Below are 16,790 nucleotides of genomic sequence, written 5' to 3'. Positions count from 1 at the left end.
TAGTGGTGGGATGGTAAGATACGGGGTTAGAGATGGGAAGAGTACAGGTTACATGGGTTTAAACCCCCCACCTCCAAATAATTACACGCTGTGGTGGTCGAGGGGTTATAGTGACGGACTCGCGATGCGAGGTTCCGGGTTCGAACCCCACAGTGGCGGTCGGCTGAAGTTGGTTTTCTGTGGTTCCCAACTTCAAGGTGCAAATGCGAGCCGATCTCTCTGTTAAAAAGTCTCGCCGCAGAGAGCAACAGTCCTACAACGATAAATCATTCAATCATAACACTTCACTCATAGTTAGAAAAAAAACTGGTGGCAGATGGCAGCACAACACATAACAAACATTACACAGAAACAAAGTTTACGTCAGGTTGCACTACGCGTACACGCACATTCCCGCATGTACCGATTCGTTGGGGGGTTCCGTGGGGGGGGGTGCATTTGGGGTGTAGCAGTAGTAGGTAGGGCCTCCAAAAAATGGCTCGGGGATCCATGATGTTGTTAAGTCAGCCACCTCGTTGGGCAATTTGCCTGTTGTGGCGTTGTATTTGTATATATTATTTGAAAAATGATAGTAAACAATGAAAACAAGAATTTGCTACCCCCTCTTTTACGGAAAAATCTTACCCAGAAGCAATTAAATATGTTGAGATACATAAAAGGTGATTAAAATATTACCTGATATTTTAATCACCTTCATTTTATATCAACTGATTAAAATCCTAATTTTTGTCACATTTTATAGGCATTCTCTAAAATTTCCCGAAGCAATTTTTTTTTTTAAATCATCAATTTAAATCTCCGATATCTCAGTGAATTTTCTTTTAGTTGCTACGGTTTAGAACTCCAGTTTTTCATAAATATTTGCAAAAACCCTATGTATGCATATCATTAAATAAATATATATAATGGTCATTTATCGATTGTAAACTCCCTTTTCTGTACTTTATAGTTTTTAATAGTTAATAATTCGTTTATCAAGTTAATGGATACCATACCATGAAGGAAAATTCAAAAGTACCAAGCAAATAAGTATGGATAAAAGTAAATTTCAAAAATCCTTAGATAACTCGAGGTTTCTTAAAATTTAATTATCATGCGATTTTTGAGCAGCCATGGAATTGTTTAATGCTACTAGATCCAAAAATTTTATGATACCGACGGGTGTGTGTAGTAAAAGAGATGTTAAGTAAAACACAAAAACTGAGAGAGGGAGAAAGATAGCGGCTCTTCTGGGGTTAAATAATACTATTCTCTTCACACATTCAATGATTTCCCCTTGAGAACTTTATCGTCTAATAAAGCCGAACTCGCTAACTACGACTATTGTTAAGGAAAATAAACGAGATCATGGGTATGATACGAAAATTTCAAAAACCATATAAATTTCGCTAGTGAGCAAAACGAATTTCAAGCATTTCAGTGAATTCTCAAATTAGAAGTTAGCAAATTATTCTTGTACTGTAATGTTTAAAATATGTGTGTTTCTTGCTATACATATTAGCTATATACAGGGTGTTCTAAAATTGGACCGCCAAACTTGGAGGTTTGTTAGTAGACATCAAGGGGGAACAAAAATTGCAATGGAACATGGTATCGCAAACCACGTTGAGAGGGTGGAAATCACGAGAAACGCATGCAGGCTTCGATGTCACGCTGGAACGACAAAGAAGTACAATAATAATAACTACAAAAAGATTTATTTGATTAATTATAACGAGAGTTACAAGATTCATTGAGAGACTGGTTATTTGTGGAGATGAAGGTTACAAGGAAGAAAATTCATCACTGCCCCCACGGGGACTCGGACCCCGGTCTCTCGTTTGCCGGACGAGCGCTCTACCATCTAAGCTATGGAAGCAAATAGAATGTTTCAACCTTGGAGCGTGATGAATTTTCTTCCTTGTAACCTTCATCTCCACAAATAACCATTCTCTCAATGAATCTTGTATTGACAAGTGGAGAGGACATTTCTATATGCATTACGAGAGTTGTTGGAAGTGACGGCCACTGATGTCATTGCACAGTCTACAACGACGCAAAAACTATTCCCGGACGAGCTCGAAGATACCAGGCAGCCTATCCGGGACTCGTTTTCCGGGATTGTATTCGTATAGCAGGTGGCTGTCTGTTTCAATGAGTGACGTCGAAACCTGCATGCGTTTTTCGCTATTTTCACCCTCTCAACTTGGTTTGCGACACCATGTTCCATAGCAATTTGTGATAACTACTAACAACCCTCTGAGTTTGTCGGTTCAATTTTAGAACACCCTATATATATATATGTGTGTGTGTATGTTGTTAAATGTTGTAGTTGAAATGTTTTTTAATGTTGAGAAAGATACATGTAGCAATAACATACGTAATACATATGGTAGCGAAAATCCAGAGAGAGAGAGAGAATTCCGATTGAAATTTACATTTGAAATCTGCTAAATAGTAAGTTTGAACATTCTAATCGATGAATGCATAATTCTCGTTACATATTCAGCTCCTCCACGATGGTCAATAGAACCCGTGCATACAGCTTCAGTACTTGGTTCAGACGTGATGTTGAATTGCGTTGCTGAAGGATTCCCGAAACCGAAGATTGAATGGAAGCGTTCCGAAGGTATATAACTCAGTTTTGATTTATCTCGAACACGTTTCTCTGTATTCGACGTCTGTTTCCTGTTCAAACCGATAGAAATTCTATGAATGAAATTGGTCACCGTTTACTTTTGATTGACTCCTGAGAAAATTCAGGATCAATGGTCTTCAATCGAAACGGCTTCATTTCAACTGCTTATATCATTCACTAAAAAATCGTAGCACATGCTCTGAAAAATCATCAGCAACACTCCTGGGGGAATCTTTTGCTTATATAGAACGTGTATAGATCTTAATGTTTAAATACGTATCATTCACGTTTCAATTATCTGTATTGGATTTCAAAAGAGGGAATCTCAACTCGTGCATGATATCAAATAGCTTGGACAGCATGGAACTAACCTATAAATCATGGTCGTAAAAAAAATGTTATTAATATATTTGGGGGGAAAATGATCAATGTTTCAGATTTGCTCGGCGAATCATCTCTCGAATTCATTCGAACGTTAAAGCAAATACTCGTCTTGCTCTCATGTCCGAAGGCAATATCCGATTTTGCTGATGCTTTTGATCCACCGATTCAATTGAATAATGATTCGTGTGCGTTGAGTTAAGGATGAATATTTAAATTCTATGTCGTTAATCATATTCCACCATGAAGCAGAGCGGTAAATTGATTTTTTCGCACAGTAAGAATTTCCAATTCTGAAGGAGATTTTATTGGAGTTTATGCTTTTGAATGTTATAATTTCCAAAATATTTGTTTTCAAGAGACCTCCGAAAAATAAAAATTGTGCGGAGCATCGATTTATTCAATCGATATTAGCATTTATTGGATACATAAAATAGGTTTAATATAGAAGAATGAGATAGGTAATTCGAATATTATAAAAACTTTTTACTACTTCTAATCTCCGACTATGTATTTAATGTATGATTGGTACAGTGAAACCTCCATATAACGATAATCTGCAGCCCTAAAAAAATATCGTTGTAGGGAAGCCATCGTTACATCGAGAGGCAACATTGTCATCACCTGCCACCAAATATATGATTTTTCAAAATCTGCGTTTAGTACCATTTAAATATATATGTATGTATGTATATCGTTGTAGCAGTTTCAAACAACCTTTTCAAGGTATCGCTATATCGGGATTTTACTGTAATAGAAGATATCGTTGTATTTAAAGGAATTTAACGTGAGACTATAGGCCATTCCAAACAAGATTTGGGGAAAAAAATCGTTGTAGAGGAATTTATCATTATATCGTATATCGTTGTAACAAGGTTTCACTGTACCTAAAAGATTCGTGAACCGAATCCAAAAAAAAAATATTTGTGTGTATTTATATATTTAAAAATAAATTAATTTTGTATGATTTACGCAGGTTCACTCTCGGGTGATTACAAAACGTTGCCTGCTGGAGTGCACATTCGTCCCACAAACAACGGCTCGCTTTCAATACGGAATGTTCAGAGAAACGACGAAGGCTATTACATGTGCCAAGCTACAAACGGAATTGGAGCTGGCATCAGCACCGTAATTAAATTGTCCATCAGAGGTGAGTGGAACGGTCTCCTGTGACATTAATAATGGAATTCCAATTAAAAATACAACATCTGTTAAAGAAATAAAAAGAACACCATCCTGTTGCACACGCAGTAGCATTTCGAGAGCACTGGGCGAATATTTATATATTTTTATCTAAATGCGGTAGTATATGTTATTGCGAATATATTCGGTTATCGTATACATCTCTCTCTCTCTCTCTCTCTCTCTCTCTCTCTCTCTCTGTTCTTTCTCTCTCTCTGCTCTCTCTCTCAATGGCCTCTGAATTACATTCACGAGGCGACTTCTAACTAACGAAGCATTACATAACACCCCGACAAAGGCAGGCAAGCAGAACTTCGACGATAAGATCACGTTATTGAGTTATTTCATAACATACAGATAATTATTTCCGATTTAAGTTTATGCGAAAGGGAATTTTGCATATTTTCTGTGTTAACTACGGGGTGATTATAAAAAAACTATCCCGACATATGGGCCCCTAACTATCATACCATTCACAGATACTGAATGAAATTTTGGCATAAGGTATTTTGAGGTATGCGCTCAAGAATGATATGGAAAACAACAGTGTCACTCTAACAGTTACGGTTACAGTGAGAAATTTTCGAAAATATCAAATGGCAACACCAAGTTTTTTGTATTGGAATGTGATCTCCATACTGAAGAACACTAAATAGCGTTGGAATGGCACCTGTAGCACGAAAATCCCCGGAGCTAGGCAAGGAAAAAGCAAAAAGGACTTTGCCGTGCACCAGAGCATTAATGTTCGTTTCATTCGGCTGAGATCCCAGCCTGATTAGTCCTCCACAAGGTCATGTGGAAAATTTGTGAAACACAATAAAATGCTTTATTTTATGCTGCTTCTCTGTCCTTATTGGTTGTCTTCACTTTTAGCCTATCTACCGCCGGTGATTCTCATGCTACAGTTGCCGTTCGAACGCTATTTAAGGTTTTTCACAATGGAAATCACATTCCAATACAAAAAACTTGGTGTTGCCATTTGATACTTTCGAAATTTTCTCACTGTAACCGTAACTGTTAGAGTGACACTGTTGTTTTCCATATCATTCTTGAGCGCATACATCAAAATACCTTATGCCAAAATTTCATTCAGTTTCTATGAATGGTATGATAGTTAGGGGCAGAGTGAAATTTGTGTCCCCTCTAGTCCTGCGCCCGGGGCACCAGACCCGCCTGCACCCCACTAGTTGCGGTCCTGGTTCCGATGTTAAAGAAACTACAAAAAGTGGTGCCTTGAAGAAACCTGACGTTGGCCTAGTATGGCAATGGGTATAAGGCGTGGAATTCTGTTTCCACCGAAATTATTATTCGATCGTTCAAAAAGTGTTGCATCAGCAATGCTATGGACGGAACTGAAGATGATATCCTCTTTGAAAGTGACAATAGCGGTGACAGCCCAGATGAGGATAAAAACGAAGATGCCCTATGATGGATTACGATTGGAGACTCAGAAGAAATGGATTAAAAAGTTTGAATCATTTTCTATTGTAAATTTCCGCTAGCTATTAATTTTACATGAAAATATAAGATTTCCTTTCTCTAAAATGTGCGGATTATTTTGGAGTCGGCTTATACACGGGTTTTCAATTTATTGCGGTTTTGGTGGTCCTGAAGTGAGGGGGGTCGGCTTATATACGAGTATATACGGTACCGTTTTGAAATAAAAAGAAAACAAGTTGACTTTCCTTATCAATTTTTTTTACCTGAAAGCCTGTACCTTAATCTACTTAATTAATGCTCTACAGTTACAATACTCTACATTATTTCCACCAATATTAAGGCATTTATCGTATCGTACAACCAGCTTTTGAATCCCATCCTCATAGATGTCTGCCCCTGATTTGACAACCACTGCAACACACTCACAGGTGTCACGCCTTTTGTTTTTTATTGAACATCTTTCCATAATTTAAGCGTTCAGTCACAATTTCATAGAGAACAACACTTCTGGAAATTAAGGAAACTCAAACTTTCTGCGCCAAATCTTCAGTAATGACAGAAGGTCACCCACTTCGTTCCTCATCTAGAACATTTGTACGGCTATCTTTAACAGCTCTAACCCATTTCCGTACCATTCCATCGCTCATATAATGTTACCTCTATACACTTACTGAGCTCACGAGGAATTTTAGCCGCTTTCACGCCTTTAGTAGTAAGAAAACGAATCACAGCGAGTATTACACAGGAGGCATTCTCAATCTGCGGAGGAATTTCAAATACTCACAAACAAACTTAAACATGGTCCAATGTTTCCGTAATGGTGTCTGTGGTATGTCAATAGATGTAGGTAGACAGCGCGCATGTGCGTAATGGCGACCGCAGCACTGCAGGGGCAGGGGCATCAAAACGATACTTACTTCAAAAACATACCTCGTATTTATATGCACATGCATACACACTGTATATAATTTAAGAGCTTATTTTCAAAAATCAACTTTCCCACTTTCGCTAAATTTAAAGTATAAGTAAAAAAACATACCTCTTTACCCATGTTTAAATTTCCTCCAGAATGGACTACTACTACTACTTCACCGAACATGCACCTCGTACACATTCCTCTACGGAATTTCTAACAAATGGGCACATGCCGGAATGTGTGTTCTGAGTGTATGCTTGACCCTAACGTATTTATGTTGTCGAGTTGCGCTTGTTTCGTGTTCATGCTACGCTGTGGCTTCCATTTTCTGAAGTAAAGATGGAAATGCTTGAATTGCTATGTTTTGTTAGTATCGCGTTGTAGGCCTGTCTGCTCTCTGCGGAGAGACTTTTTCAAATGGAAGGCTGGTTCACATTCGCGCCTCGAAGCTGGAAAACCGCAGAAAACCGACTTCAGCCGACCACCACCGTTCTGTCATCAGGGTTCGAACCTGGATCTTCAGGGCGAGAGTCCAACATGATGCCCACACGACCGCACAGTGGCTCTCCGGAATGGGCTGCTTTAAAAAGTGCAAAATTGGCCAATATGTAGCCCACAAATGCAAGTGGTATAAGAATATTTGAATATTATGATTCTTGATCAACATTCTAGTTACCTAAATTTGAATTTTGGAAATATTCCTTTTTGAAAGAAAATCAGTGGAAATATTACCTTTTGATAAAATTGGAGCTTCTTAAGTTTGAATAGTCGTGAATTCTTACGCCCCCCTATTGATTTCAGAAGGTTTCACTTAGATAAGGAAGGTATTCCCACAGCTCTCTGGTGAGCAACATAAGGAACACGATCATTCCACATTAGAACCGCTCATAACGGACACTCCCGCTAGCACACACCTGTACTAACGGACACTTTTTTGAGTTACATCGACACGGGACTCAATATATTTTACTATCCATTAACGGACCCGCCTTGTTATCGGACAAAGTTTTCCGGCCCATCGGTGTCCGTTGTCGGAAGGTTTTTCTGTAAAATTCGACTTAGAAAGCGCTTATAAAATACGCCGTTTTGAAAAAGAAAATTCCCTAAAAGCCAAGTAGGTAGGAGAACCGCTTTGTTATGTTCTCTTTTGAATGAAAAATACCGAAGTGAATGAATAAGTTATATATGTTCCCTTTTGATAGAAACGAGTAACTTCGCATTGCATAATTTCAGCCAAAAATATTCCCGTTTGAATAAACCCTGTTGCATAATCCGGCAGAGCTCATTCCATAGATTCAGAAACCATTGAAAGAAGTAGAAATGCTGCTCCCTTTTGAAAATAAGTTCATCAATTATTCGTAGCCGTGGCTTTCGTGCACGTCTTTCCAATCGTGCACAACCAAACATAATATTCAAATAGATGGTCGATTCTATACGAAGAGCCAATTTGAGAAATCCAGAAGTTTCGCGAAGTAACGTAGTAACATATACAATTTGACCAGTTGAACTATTTTACATTTATCCAGTGTATTCAGATCTCTTACCAAACAAAAAATTGCTATTTGTATGTGGATTATACAGGGGGTGAGCCCAAATAGTTGGACAATTTCGTAACTGAATAACTTGTGAAATATTAAATTTTTGTTAACAGTTCAACGGCTGTATGAGTAGTAATGTATCCTAAGTTTGCGGATAGGTAGTCTTTTTCAGTGACAGTGCAACGTTTCATTTCAGTCGCAAAGTGAATAAAGGTAATGTGAGGATTCATGGATCATAAAACCCTCGTGCTGTCTACACAAGGGACCTTCAACCGTTAACAAAGTGAGGGCCCATTCGATATTCTTTCATGGACCGCGTGCCCCAGCAAACTATGCTACAAAGGTTATTCAAGAGCTCGCAGAACCCTGGTTGAGAAACGCTGTGCTATAGTAACGTTAAATATTACAGCACTGATATTGGGAATTTGTTCGTGAGAATGACCATTTCTTGTATTTCTCTCTAATTTCAGTTCCAGCACATTTCAAAGAAGAATTCACAGCCGACACTGTAAAACGTGGAGAATCTATCACGCTGAAATGCCAAGCATTCGGTGATAAACCTCTGACGATATTATGGAGAAAAGATGGTCAAATATTGGAAAAGCAAACAGAAAAACAGTATGCAATTCATATTAATTTCTTATAATAAAGTGAAATGAAATGATTTCATATATTAAATTTTGAATATTAAACTCGCACCTCGTATGCAATACTGTATTTGTGATAATATCATTATCTCAATTCTTTGGGATAATTGTTAAAAGACTAAAATATACATAATCGGATACTCTTTTGTATACTAGAAAATTAAATTTTTTTCCTTATTTCGTGAGGTATGTAATCAAAATTTAAATGCGGATTCAATTTCATCCATTCCTATTTGTTTCTTATTAATTTCAACAATTCTCGATTGTAAAATTGTTTCCACATTTTCTTTTAAAAATGGTGCTGTAATTAATTAATTAATTAATTAACAGCTACGTCTTAGAAGAGAAAATAACCGACGAAGGAGTGACTGCTCACGTTCGAATACCTTCCGCTGATAGAAGGGACTCTTCGCTATTTACATGCGTTGCTGAAAATGCTTTCGGTAAAGACGAAAGAAATATACAGATAATTGTTCAAGGTAATAATATTATTACATAATTTGTTAATCCCTTGAGCTGTATTTCATTTTACATTACTTTTCAATTGTATCCCGTATTTAATGAATTAAATAACACATGCAATACATTCCGATCTTATTTCATATCAGAGCGCCCTGACAGGCCTTTCAAATTCACCGTCCACAGTAGTACAAGCAGAAGCATTACCCTCACATGGTCTACTCCATATTCAGGAAACAGTCCTATTTTGCAATACAAACTGCAATATCAAAACGTTTCTGGTAAGGTGCTATTGTTTCAGTACTACTCACTGATTATACAAAAAAATGAGATTTTGTGAGTTCCCTATATATTCAGAATTCATAGAAGCGATGAAACTGTATTACGAACATCATAATTATTTCACTTAAAAAATTAATTAAAGAGTATAAAATATATATTTCGACGTACTTTATAGTTTCTTGGGGAAATGGGGTGAAGGACATAATCATTTCCGGAGTCGAGAATAAAGTAGCTATCACTGGACTAGCGCCAGCGAATTCATACAGCTTCAGAGTCCTAGCCGAGAACGCTTTTGGTGAAAGTGAATACAGCTCTACGTTAACTGCAACCACTGATACTGAGGGTAAGTATGACGTGTTTCATTTAACTCAGCTACTTTAAACAATTTGACTTAATACAGGGTGGGCAAAAAGTCCGTAGAAAATTTGAAAATTCATAAAAACCGGAAAAATAACCGAAATAAAAAACGGTTTGCAGGGTTACCATCGGGAATTTTTTAAGACAGAAAAAACACAGCCGATACGAAGCCGAAGTCGAAGAAAAGATACGCAAATAATGAGCAAAATGCCTCCACATCGTTTATTACAGCAGTATGTGTTACACATGACCACCACCACAGGAGATAACACATTGCAGGCGAGTCACAAATTCAGCAACGGCAGAGTTGCTGTGGTGGTGGCCATGTGGAACACACGCTGCCGTAATAAACGATTTGGAGGCATTCTGTTCGTTATTTGCGTATCTCTTCTTCGAATTGTGTAGCGCTACCTATCGGCTGTTTTGAGTTATTTTTTCCCTGTCAAAAAAATTCCTGTGACCTAGCAATGCTAACCCTGCAAACCGTTTTTTATCGGTTATTTTCCCGGTTTTTATGAATTTTTAAAGTTTCTACGGACTTTTTGCCCACCCTGTATATTCATATGATAAGAGCGAAAATGCGCTCTAATAATGAAATTAGTATGCAAGAAGTGTAGATTGAAGTTCAAAATAAATAATATGAATGAAACTCGACGAATCAATTAATTTATTATGCTTAAAACTTTTGTTTTAGTGTCTCAAAATGTTTACTGAAATAAAGTGTATAAATATATAACAATTTTAAAACAAATATTATCCACGCAGTTCCTGGAGGTCCACCGCTGAGTGTCCGAGTAGAAGCTATAAGTTCCCATACGCTCAGAGTATCTTGGCAGGTAAGTATATCTTATTAGTAACAATATATTTCTGAATTAAAATCCAATAATTGATGTCCATCTAACTAACTCCGTTAAATCCAATTGGATTGTACAGTAGACAGTACAATCCGGCGGGTTTTAATCTACTCCGAATCCGGAGTTATCACTCTGGCTCCCCTTCATAAGTGGAAAAGGAAAAGATGATACTACGAGCCCAGGGCATACTACAAGAGATGGGAGCCCTGAGCTAAGAAGAAATTACTGGGCCATTTGTAACTAAAGTTAAATATGTTTGGATATTCAGTGGGTTTTATATTCAATGTGTATTATGCTGTTTAAATTTTGCTACATTTATAACAAATCATCCCACTAGCAATTAATCAAAAAACCTGCAATATACTGCCCATAAAACTATGGTTGACATTCATTATAGAATGGATAGCTTTCCAATTACTCCCATCCAGTCTAAAAGTGCCTATCCATGGGGAATTCCTGACAACCGAAGTTACGCTACTCCAGCATTCGCAACCCTATTAAAAAAGAACTCGTAACGACACAACAGCCTGGGATTAGCCTTAACTAACCGAAACTGGTATCCCTCGAGTGGAAGCATCTGAATGACGGCGTAACAACCATATCGATCCCAAATTGATCCCATTCAAAAGATTATATTACTTTTTTTTTGCAACAGCCTTTCAGTGATCCGACGATTTCGGTAATTCGTACATAACCTTGATCTGATATGTCGCTGACTATAGTGAGGGTATACTGTACTTATCGAAATGATAACCCCAATTATCATTATCGTTCTTATATTGGCTAATAATCGTTCTAAGCTGACTTAAATCGGATCATGAACGAAGACTTTTTGAAGTTACATACGGCCCCGGAATAACTAAAAAATTCCACTATATAACTCTTTATCAGTCACTGTGTGTAATGTAAAAGCAGTGAAAATGGTGAAGTCAAAAAGTATTGAGACAAGATCAGGACTCGGATAAATCCATAAAAAGATTTTTAAAACTCTGCCCAAAACGAAAGAAGATGGGCGAGCACCAAGAGCAACGTTAAAAATATCTCCAACAAAAACGATTTATCATCAAACAACGTGCATTAGCCAAGTCGTAAACATTTTCCCCCGGAGACATAAATTTCTGCAGAATAAGAACAATTTGTTTTTATATTTTCCACTCTTTGTCTCTCGCTATGACTTGCGAGATATTTTTCCTAAACATAAATTCAATTGTTCAGGAACAGACATCTTTGAAATATTCACTAATTGAAGCAATCTATAACCTCACGGGGCTAAAAAAAAAACCAAACAAACCCAAGAAGGAGAAAGACGGGTAGATGAATATATGCAGAAACTGCGAGAGGTTTTCTCAATTTTACTGCAACATACGGGGATTTAGAGAACGGATAGAAAATTCGAAATTCGATACCAAAGTTTGTCCATCTCTCACATTGAAAAGTAAACTAGGTCCTTTTTCGCAGCTATTTATTCCCGAACAGGAATTTCCCTATGGACAATACGCGACGGACGGATTTCTATTCGATGGATTTTCCGAAAATATTTGGTTTGATATGAGATTTCGAATGAGTTTTAGTAACTGGGGTGGAATTAAATAATAACCCAGAATAACGCGAGAAAAATTCATTTTTGATACAGATTGGTAGATATCATAGTTATGTGAAGTTCGCAATAAACCATTTCTTTCTTTATACGGTGAAACCTCGCTACAACAATACTTTATATAACGAGAAATCTCTCTACAACGATGTTTTTTTTTTAAATCCAGTTTGAAATTGCTTATACTGTTGAATCACCGTTATAACGAACTCCAAAAGACCGGAGAAATCACTTAGTTACAACGAAATTTCGTTATATAGGAATTCCAGGTTTTTGCGTTGTTCCTATGTAAATTTATCTGGGGGATTGGAAAGGTTTTCCTTAAAACGAACGCTGTAACGGTATTCGTTAAAACGGGATTCGACTGTGATCTAACTCCTCTCGATACGGCGATATAATTTACCACAATGGATTTTAATATATTCTTTATCATAACGATATTTTTCGAAAAATTTTTGAAACTGCTACAAACGATGCTTTATTATATCTCCCTCAACATTGCGTTCGATATACAAGGTGTCCCTAAATTAGTAGAAAATTAAAGGAATTGATATATTTGAATGTAGTTTGTGAAAACGTTATTCGGACGGATGGGAAATGTTTTGGGTAAACAAAAAACAATTAGTTCAAATTTTTGTCGTAGAGAGTGCTACCCGAAATTCTCGCAGGAGTGATTAGACCTGAACTGAACCTTACTTTTATCTCTTTCGGGTCTGAAACGTTCGTTAAGGTTTAGTTGGTAATTCGTGGTGGGAAGAGAACAAAAATCATTAACGGTGTTTTATTCACCAATGTAGACATAAAAATGAAAACCTTACGAAAGCGCCAGGAACAGGAAAATTCAGAAATCAGTTGCCAGTTGTAAATCTACAACCCTGCTATTTATAGGACACTGATTTGCATATTTCAAATGATTTGATTTCGTGTAGTACCATCTATCGAAAAATATTGAACTATTTTTTTCTGCACCAAAAAATTAATAAAAAATTCCCTTCGTGAGCAACTTTTCGTGAGTGAACTTCTTCGCAAACCGCATTTAAATATACAAATTCCTTCATTTTTAATGAATTTTCAATCTTTGTACGAATCTGTTTTTACACGCTGTATTTTTGAACACATCACTTTTTTCTCTTTCTACCGAGTTTGCCTGATAAAATTGGTATTTTGCGCCAACTGATCCTCGACATTGTTAATGAAAGCGTCTGTATTGCTACTTTCTAAGTGATACACATCAGTCAGATGCGACAGGCATTTAAACAGAGGACGAAACTTCCAACTGGATTTTATTAATAAACTAGTTATTATTTTTTTTTTTGAGATGAGTAAATATTTATGTATGTATGCATTTTCTGGTTTCTATCAATACCGGTTTGAAAAGAATGTCAACAACAACATAAATTTGGCGGTGTGCAATGATAATGCTGCTTCTCGATATAACGATAATCACTCTACAACTTTGTTTTTCTTGGTGCGCAGAGTACTCTCAAGTTGGGCTTTTCACTGTATTTAGAACTTCATATAGTAGAAACTGAGTCTCACATTTGCTAAAAAATGCTACATGAACAGGTTTTGGATCCGAGTCCGATGCATCGGTAAGGATAAAAAGACTAAAACAATGGATTTTGAAGCTCCATACCCCACCGTTGCCATAGTGTTGGTCGGCTGAAGTTGATTTTCTGTGGTTTCGAACTTTGACGCACGAGTGCGAACCGATCTCTCCGTTAAAAAGCCTCGCCGCAGGCGGCCAAGTAACAGATCTAGCAACAAGACTACAACAATATAATTATTCAATCATTAAAATCCACTTGAAGTTAGAAAAATTGACGACGGATACTACATATACAGCAGCACTACACATAGCAAGAACTACAGTGAAACAAACTTCGCGCTAGGTCTGCACAGACCGAATGAGTTTTCGCAACCAGAAATAATGCCTTTTAGGAAACACTCACTATATCTTCAAACATGACAACTTCATTAGAAAAATTACTCAAAAATAAAGAAAATCTTTCAAAATATATGAGAAAAAAAAATTGAAAAAGGGAAACGTGGTTAATCCGTTTCTCAACAATTTTTCAGCACTTCTCCAATTTATCTATTTCTTCTTCTATAATTTTGTTAAACAGAAAGATTTAATAAATCTGAAAAATTAGCTCTTTTACCGAGTTTTCCATATCAGGCTTCTTTCATTAGTTTTACAGATGTTTATAATTCATTTTCTTCGTACATTACGTCATAACACTAGAAGTTCCGTGTATGAAAATTTCTTTTAAAAAAACATATATACTTTTTTTTCGTCCTCCTCCTCAGTAAGTTATAGTTACTGTAGAACAAAAAAAAAGATAATTTCCTACGTAATAAACAATATTCGTATGTCATTAATCATAGGAGAGAGAAACACATTTTCTTTTAATTTTTTTTTCTGCCTTTCATCTTTTCTCTTCAAACGTATCTGCATTTTTCCTGAGCGTTTGGCTGATGCGTTTCTCTTTTACCTAAAAAAGTCGATTTTTTTTATACATATATTTCAGCTGCATCCATTTAAACTTGGCTTGAATCCAATACTTAGGGACAGAGGAATGAGTGAGAGAGACTTTATGACCAAAGAGAGAGCAAAAAAAGAAGGCACATATTTAGGCAGAAAGAGAAGATAGAATAGAAAAAAAAAAAAAAAAAATATATATATATATATATATATATATATAATGTCGACAAAACGTTTTGGGTCTTCTTTTTAATCTCGGTATCACGCTTGGGTATTTTTTTTTCGGTACTTTACGGATTTTTTTTTTCGTATCTGTGTTCGGAAGCTGCAGGGAATTTAATCATAATGCCGTCGACATGTCACCACCATCAACAATGCAGTTTTGATGTCACACGCAGATTATGTATAAAGAGAAAGAACGTCGGAGGAAAAAGAAGTAAAGTGCACTCAAAATTTCTGGACCTGGTAGGATATCATCGTAACAGATAATGGATTCATCACGACTTCCCCCATCTTTTTTTTTTCGATTATGTTCCAGTGGTGATCAAAATATAAAATATAACTCATTCTGCTGGATGCTCAAACATTTCATGTTCCGATATATCGGTATATAGAGTATTAAGTTTTTACCCGTTGATATCGCACCAATAGACTAGCATAGCATTTAAAACCTATTAGGATTTGCCATTTCTAAGTAAAAAATATCTTAGGATCCTCAAGAATATATTTTTTTCTACCAAACTAATTCATGTATTTAGTATATTGCAGCGTTTTTTTTAATCTATGGGTTATGAATCAGAGGTGGTCCTTGAAGAGGGATGCTAAAGAACATGTGTCTAATCGCTAATGATACTAAACAACACGTGTTGAAGCGTAGTATAGAAGTTCTCGTCAATGATGAAACAAATCAAACCTTGACAAAATCTTTTATTAAATTATTTTTAATTTTAAATAATAATATCTGTACATTTTACATTTTATCCAAAGCCTTGGTGCAGACCACAATGGTCGCACAACCCTCCCATCCTACGGTTCCCCTGTCTCTCTCTGCTTAGGCTGCGGCGTACTAACTCTAGGGTGTTTTCTAACCGACAGATGTTCAGTTTTCACCTGCTGGGAAAGTCCAAATAAGTTTAAGTAGTGGGGTGCGATGAACGTTACAGTTTCCAACCAAAGATGATGCTAAGCAACACGTGTCCAATCACAGGCGATGATAAACAACGCGTGTCTAACCACAGATGAACCTATAAACAACGCGTGTCTAAGCATGAAGGTCGTTAAAAAACATTTGTCACCAAACAGTGCACATGCTGAGAAACATCGAGTGTCTATTCGCCGAAGTCACCAAACAGCGCATATAAATCCCACCTTTTCCAACCACATAACCTTTGTTCTGATTTGGTCGAACTGTTACAACTAATAGATAAAGCACGTATCCTGGCTAGGTTGTTCCAGAGTCCCCCCATCCCAAAGAGCTTTGTCACCCATACTGGGATTCCTAAATTATAGAATTCAGCGTGCAAACATTAAAAATTCATCGTAATATTTCTGTCTCACAATTCTCAATGATAAAAGCTTGAAAAACCAACCATAACATAAAGAAACTATGTTTCAATACATAAACGATCATTTTTATTTGAACACCAAGAAATTTAATTCATTCATATATTTAATTGATTCTTTTTTTTTAGCCGCCATCCGAAGATCTACACCACGGTCAAATATCTGGATATTACGTCGGTTACAAAATTTATGGATCAGATGATCCCTACACGTATAAGACTCTCGAGGCCACCGAGAATTTCAGGCTTGAATGCATGATTACAAATCTGCAGAGAGTTACTCCCTATGGAGTGATCGTTCAGGCTTTCAACAGAAAAGGAGCAGGACCTCCATCCGAAGAGGTTATCGTTAAAACGGAAGACAATGGTGAGTCACTGCTTATGAATCGATCGTGCTTGTTGTTTTAAATTTTATGGCATAAGGTTGAACGTCAGATTTTGCTTCAATATTTCAAGATGAATAACAATAAAATATG

The 16,790-nt window shown here is 36.7% G+C and overlaps 1 protein-coding gene across 3 annotated transcripts in view; it reads left to right on the top strand.

Annotated features, from left to right (window-relative positions):
* Positions 1–16,790, top strand: part of LOC149078969 (cell adhesion molecule Dscam1-like) — a 134,044-nt gene that overhangs the window by 101,932 nt on the left and 15,322 nt on the right. For all 3 annotated transcript variants that reach the window (XM_089241202.1, XM_089241201.1, XM_089241203.1), the window contains exons 12-19: positions 2,489–2,608; positions 3,975–4,148; positions 8,545–8,692; positions 9,052–9,200; positions 9,330–9,461; positions 9,638–9,805; positions 10,585–10,655; positions 16,444–16,681. In XM_089241202.1, coding sequence (XP_089097328.1) covers positions 2,489–2,608; positions 3,975–4,148; positions 8,545–8,692; positions 9,052–9,200; positions 9,330–9,461; positions 9,638–9,805; positions 10,585–10,655; positions 16,444–16,681 — 1,200 coding nt within the window. The remainder of the gene's footprint in view (positions 1–2,488; positions 2,609–3,974; positions 4,149–8,544; positions 8,693–9,051; positions 9,201–9,329; positions 9,462–9,637; positions 9,806–10,584; positions 10,656–16,443; positions 16,682–16,790) is intronic.

Source organism: Pholcus phalangioides, unplaced genomic scaffold (genome assembly GCF_987345545.1).
Source record: "Pholcus phalangioides strain wild (caught in Gottingen) unplaced genomic scaffold, Ppha-v1.0 ptg000013l_1, whole genome shotgun sequence".
Lineage (NCBI taxonomy): Eukaryota > Metazoa > Arthropoda > Arachnida > Araneae > Pholcidae > Pholcus > Pholcus phalangioides.
This window is presented reverse-complemented; position numbering and strand designations above follow the sequence as displayed.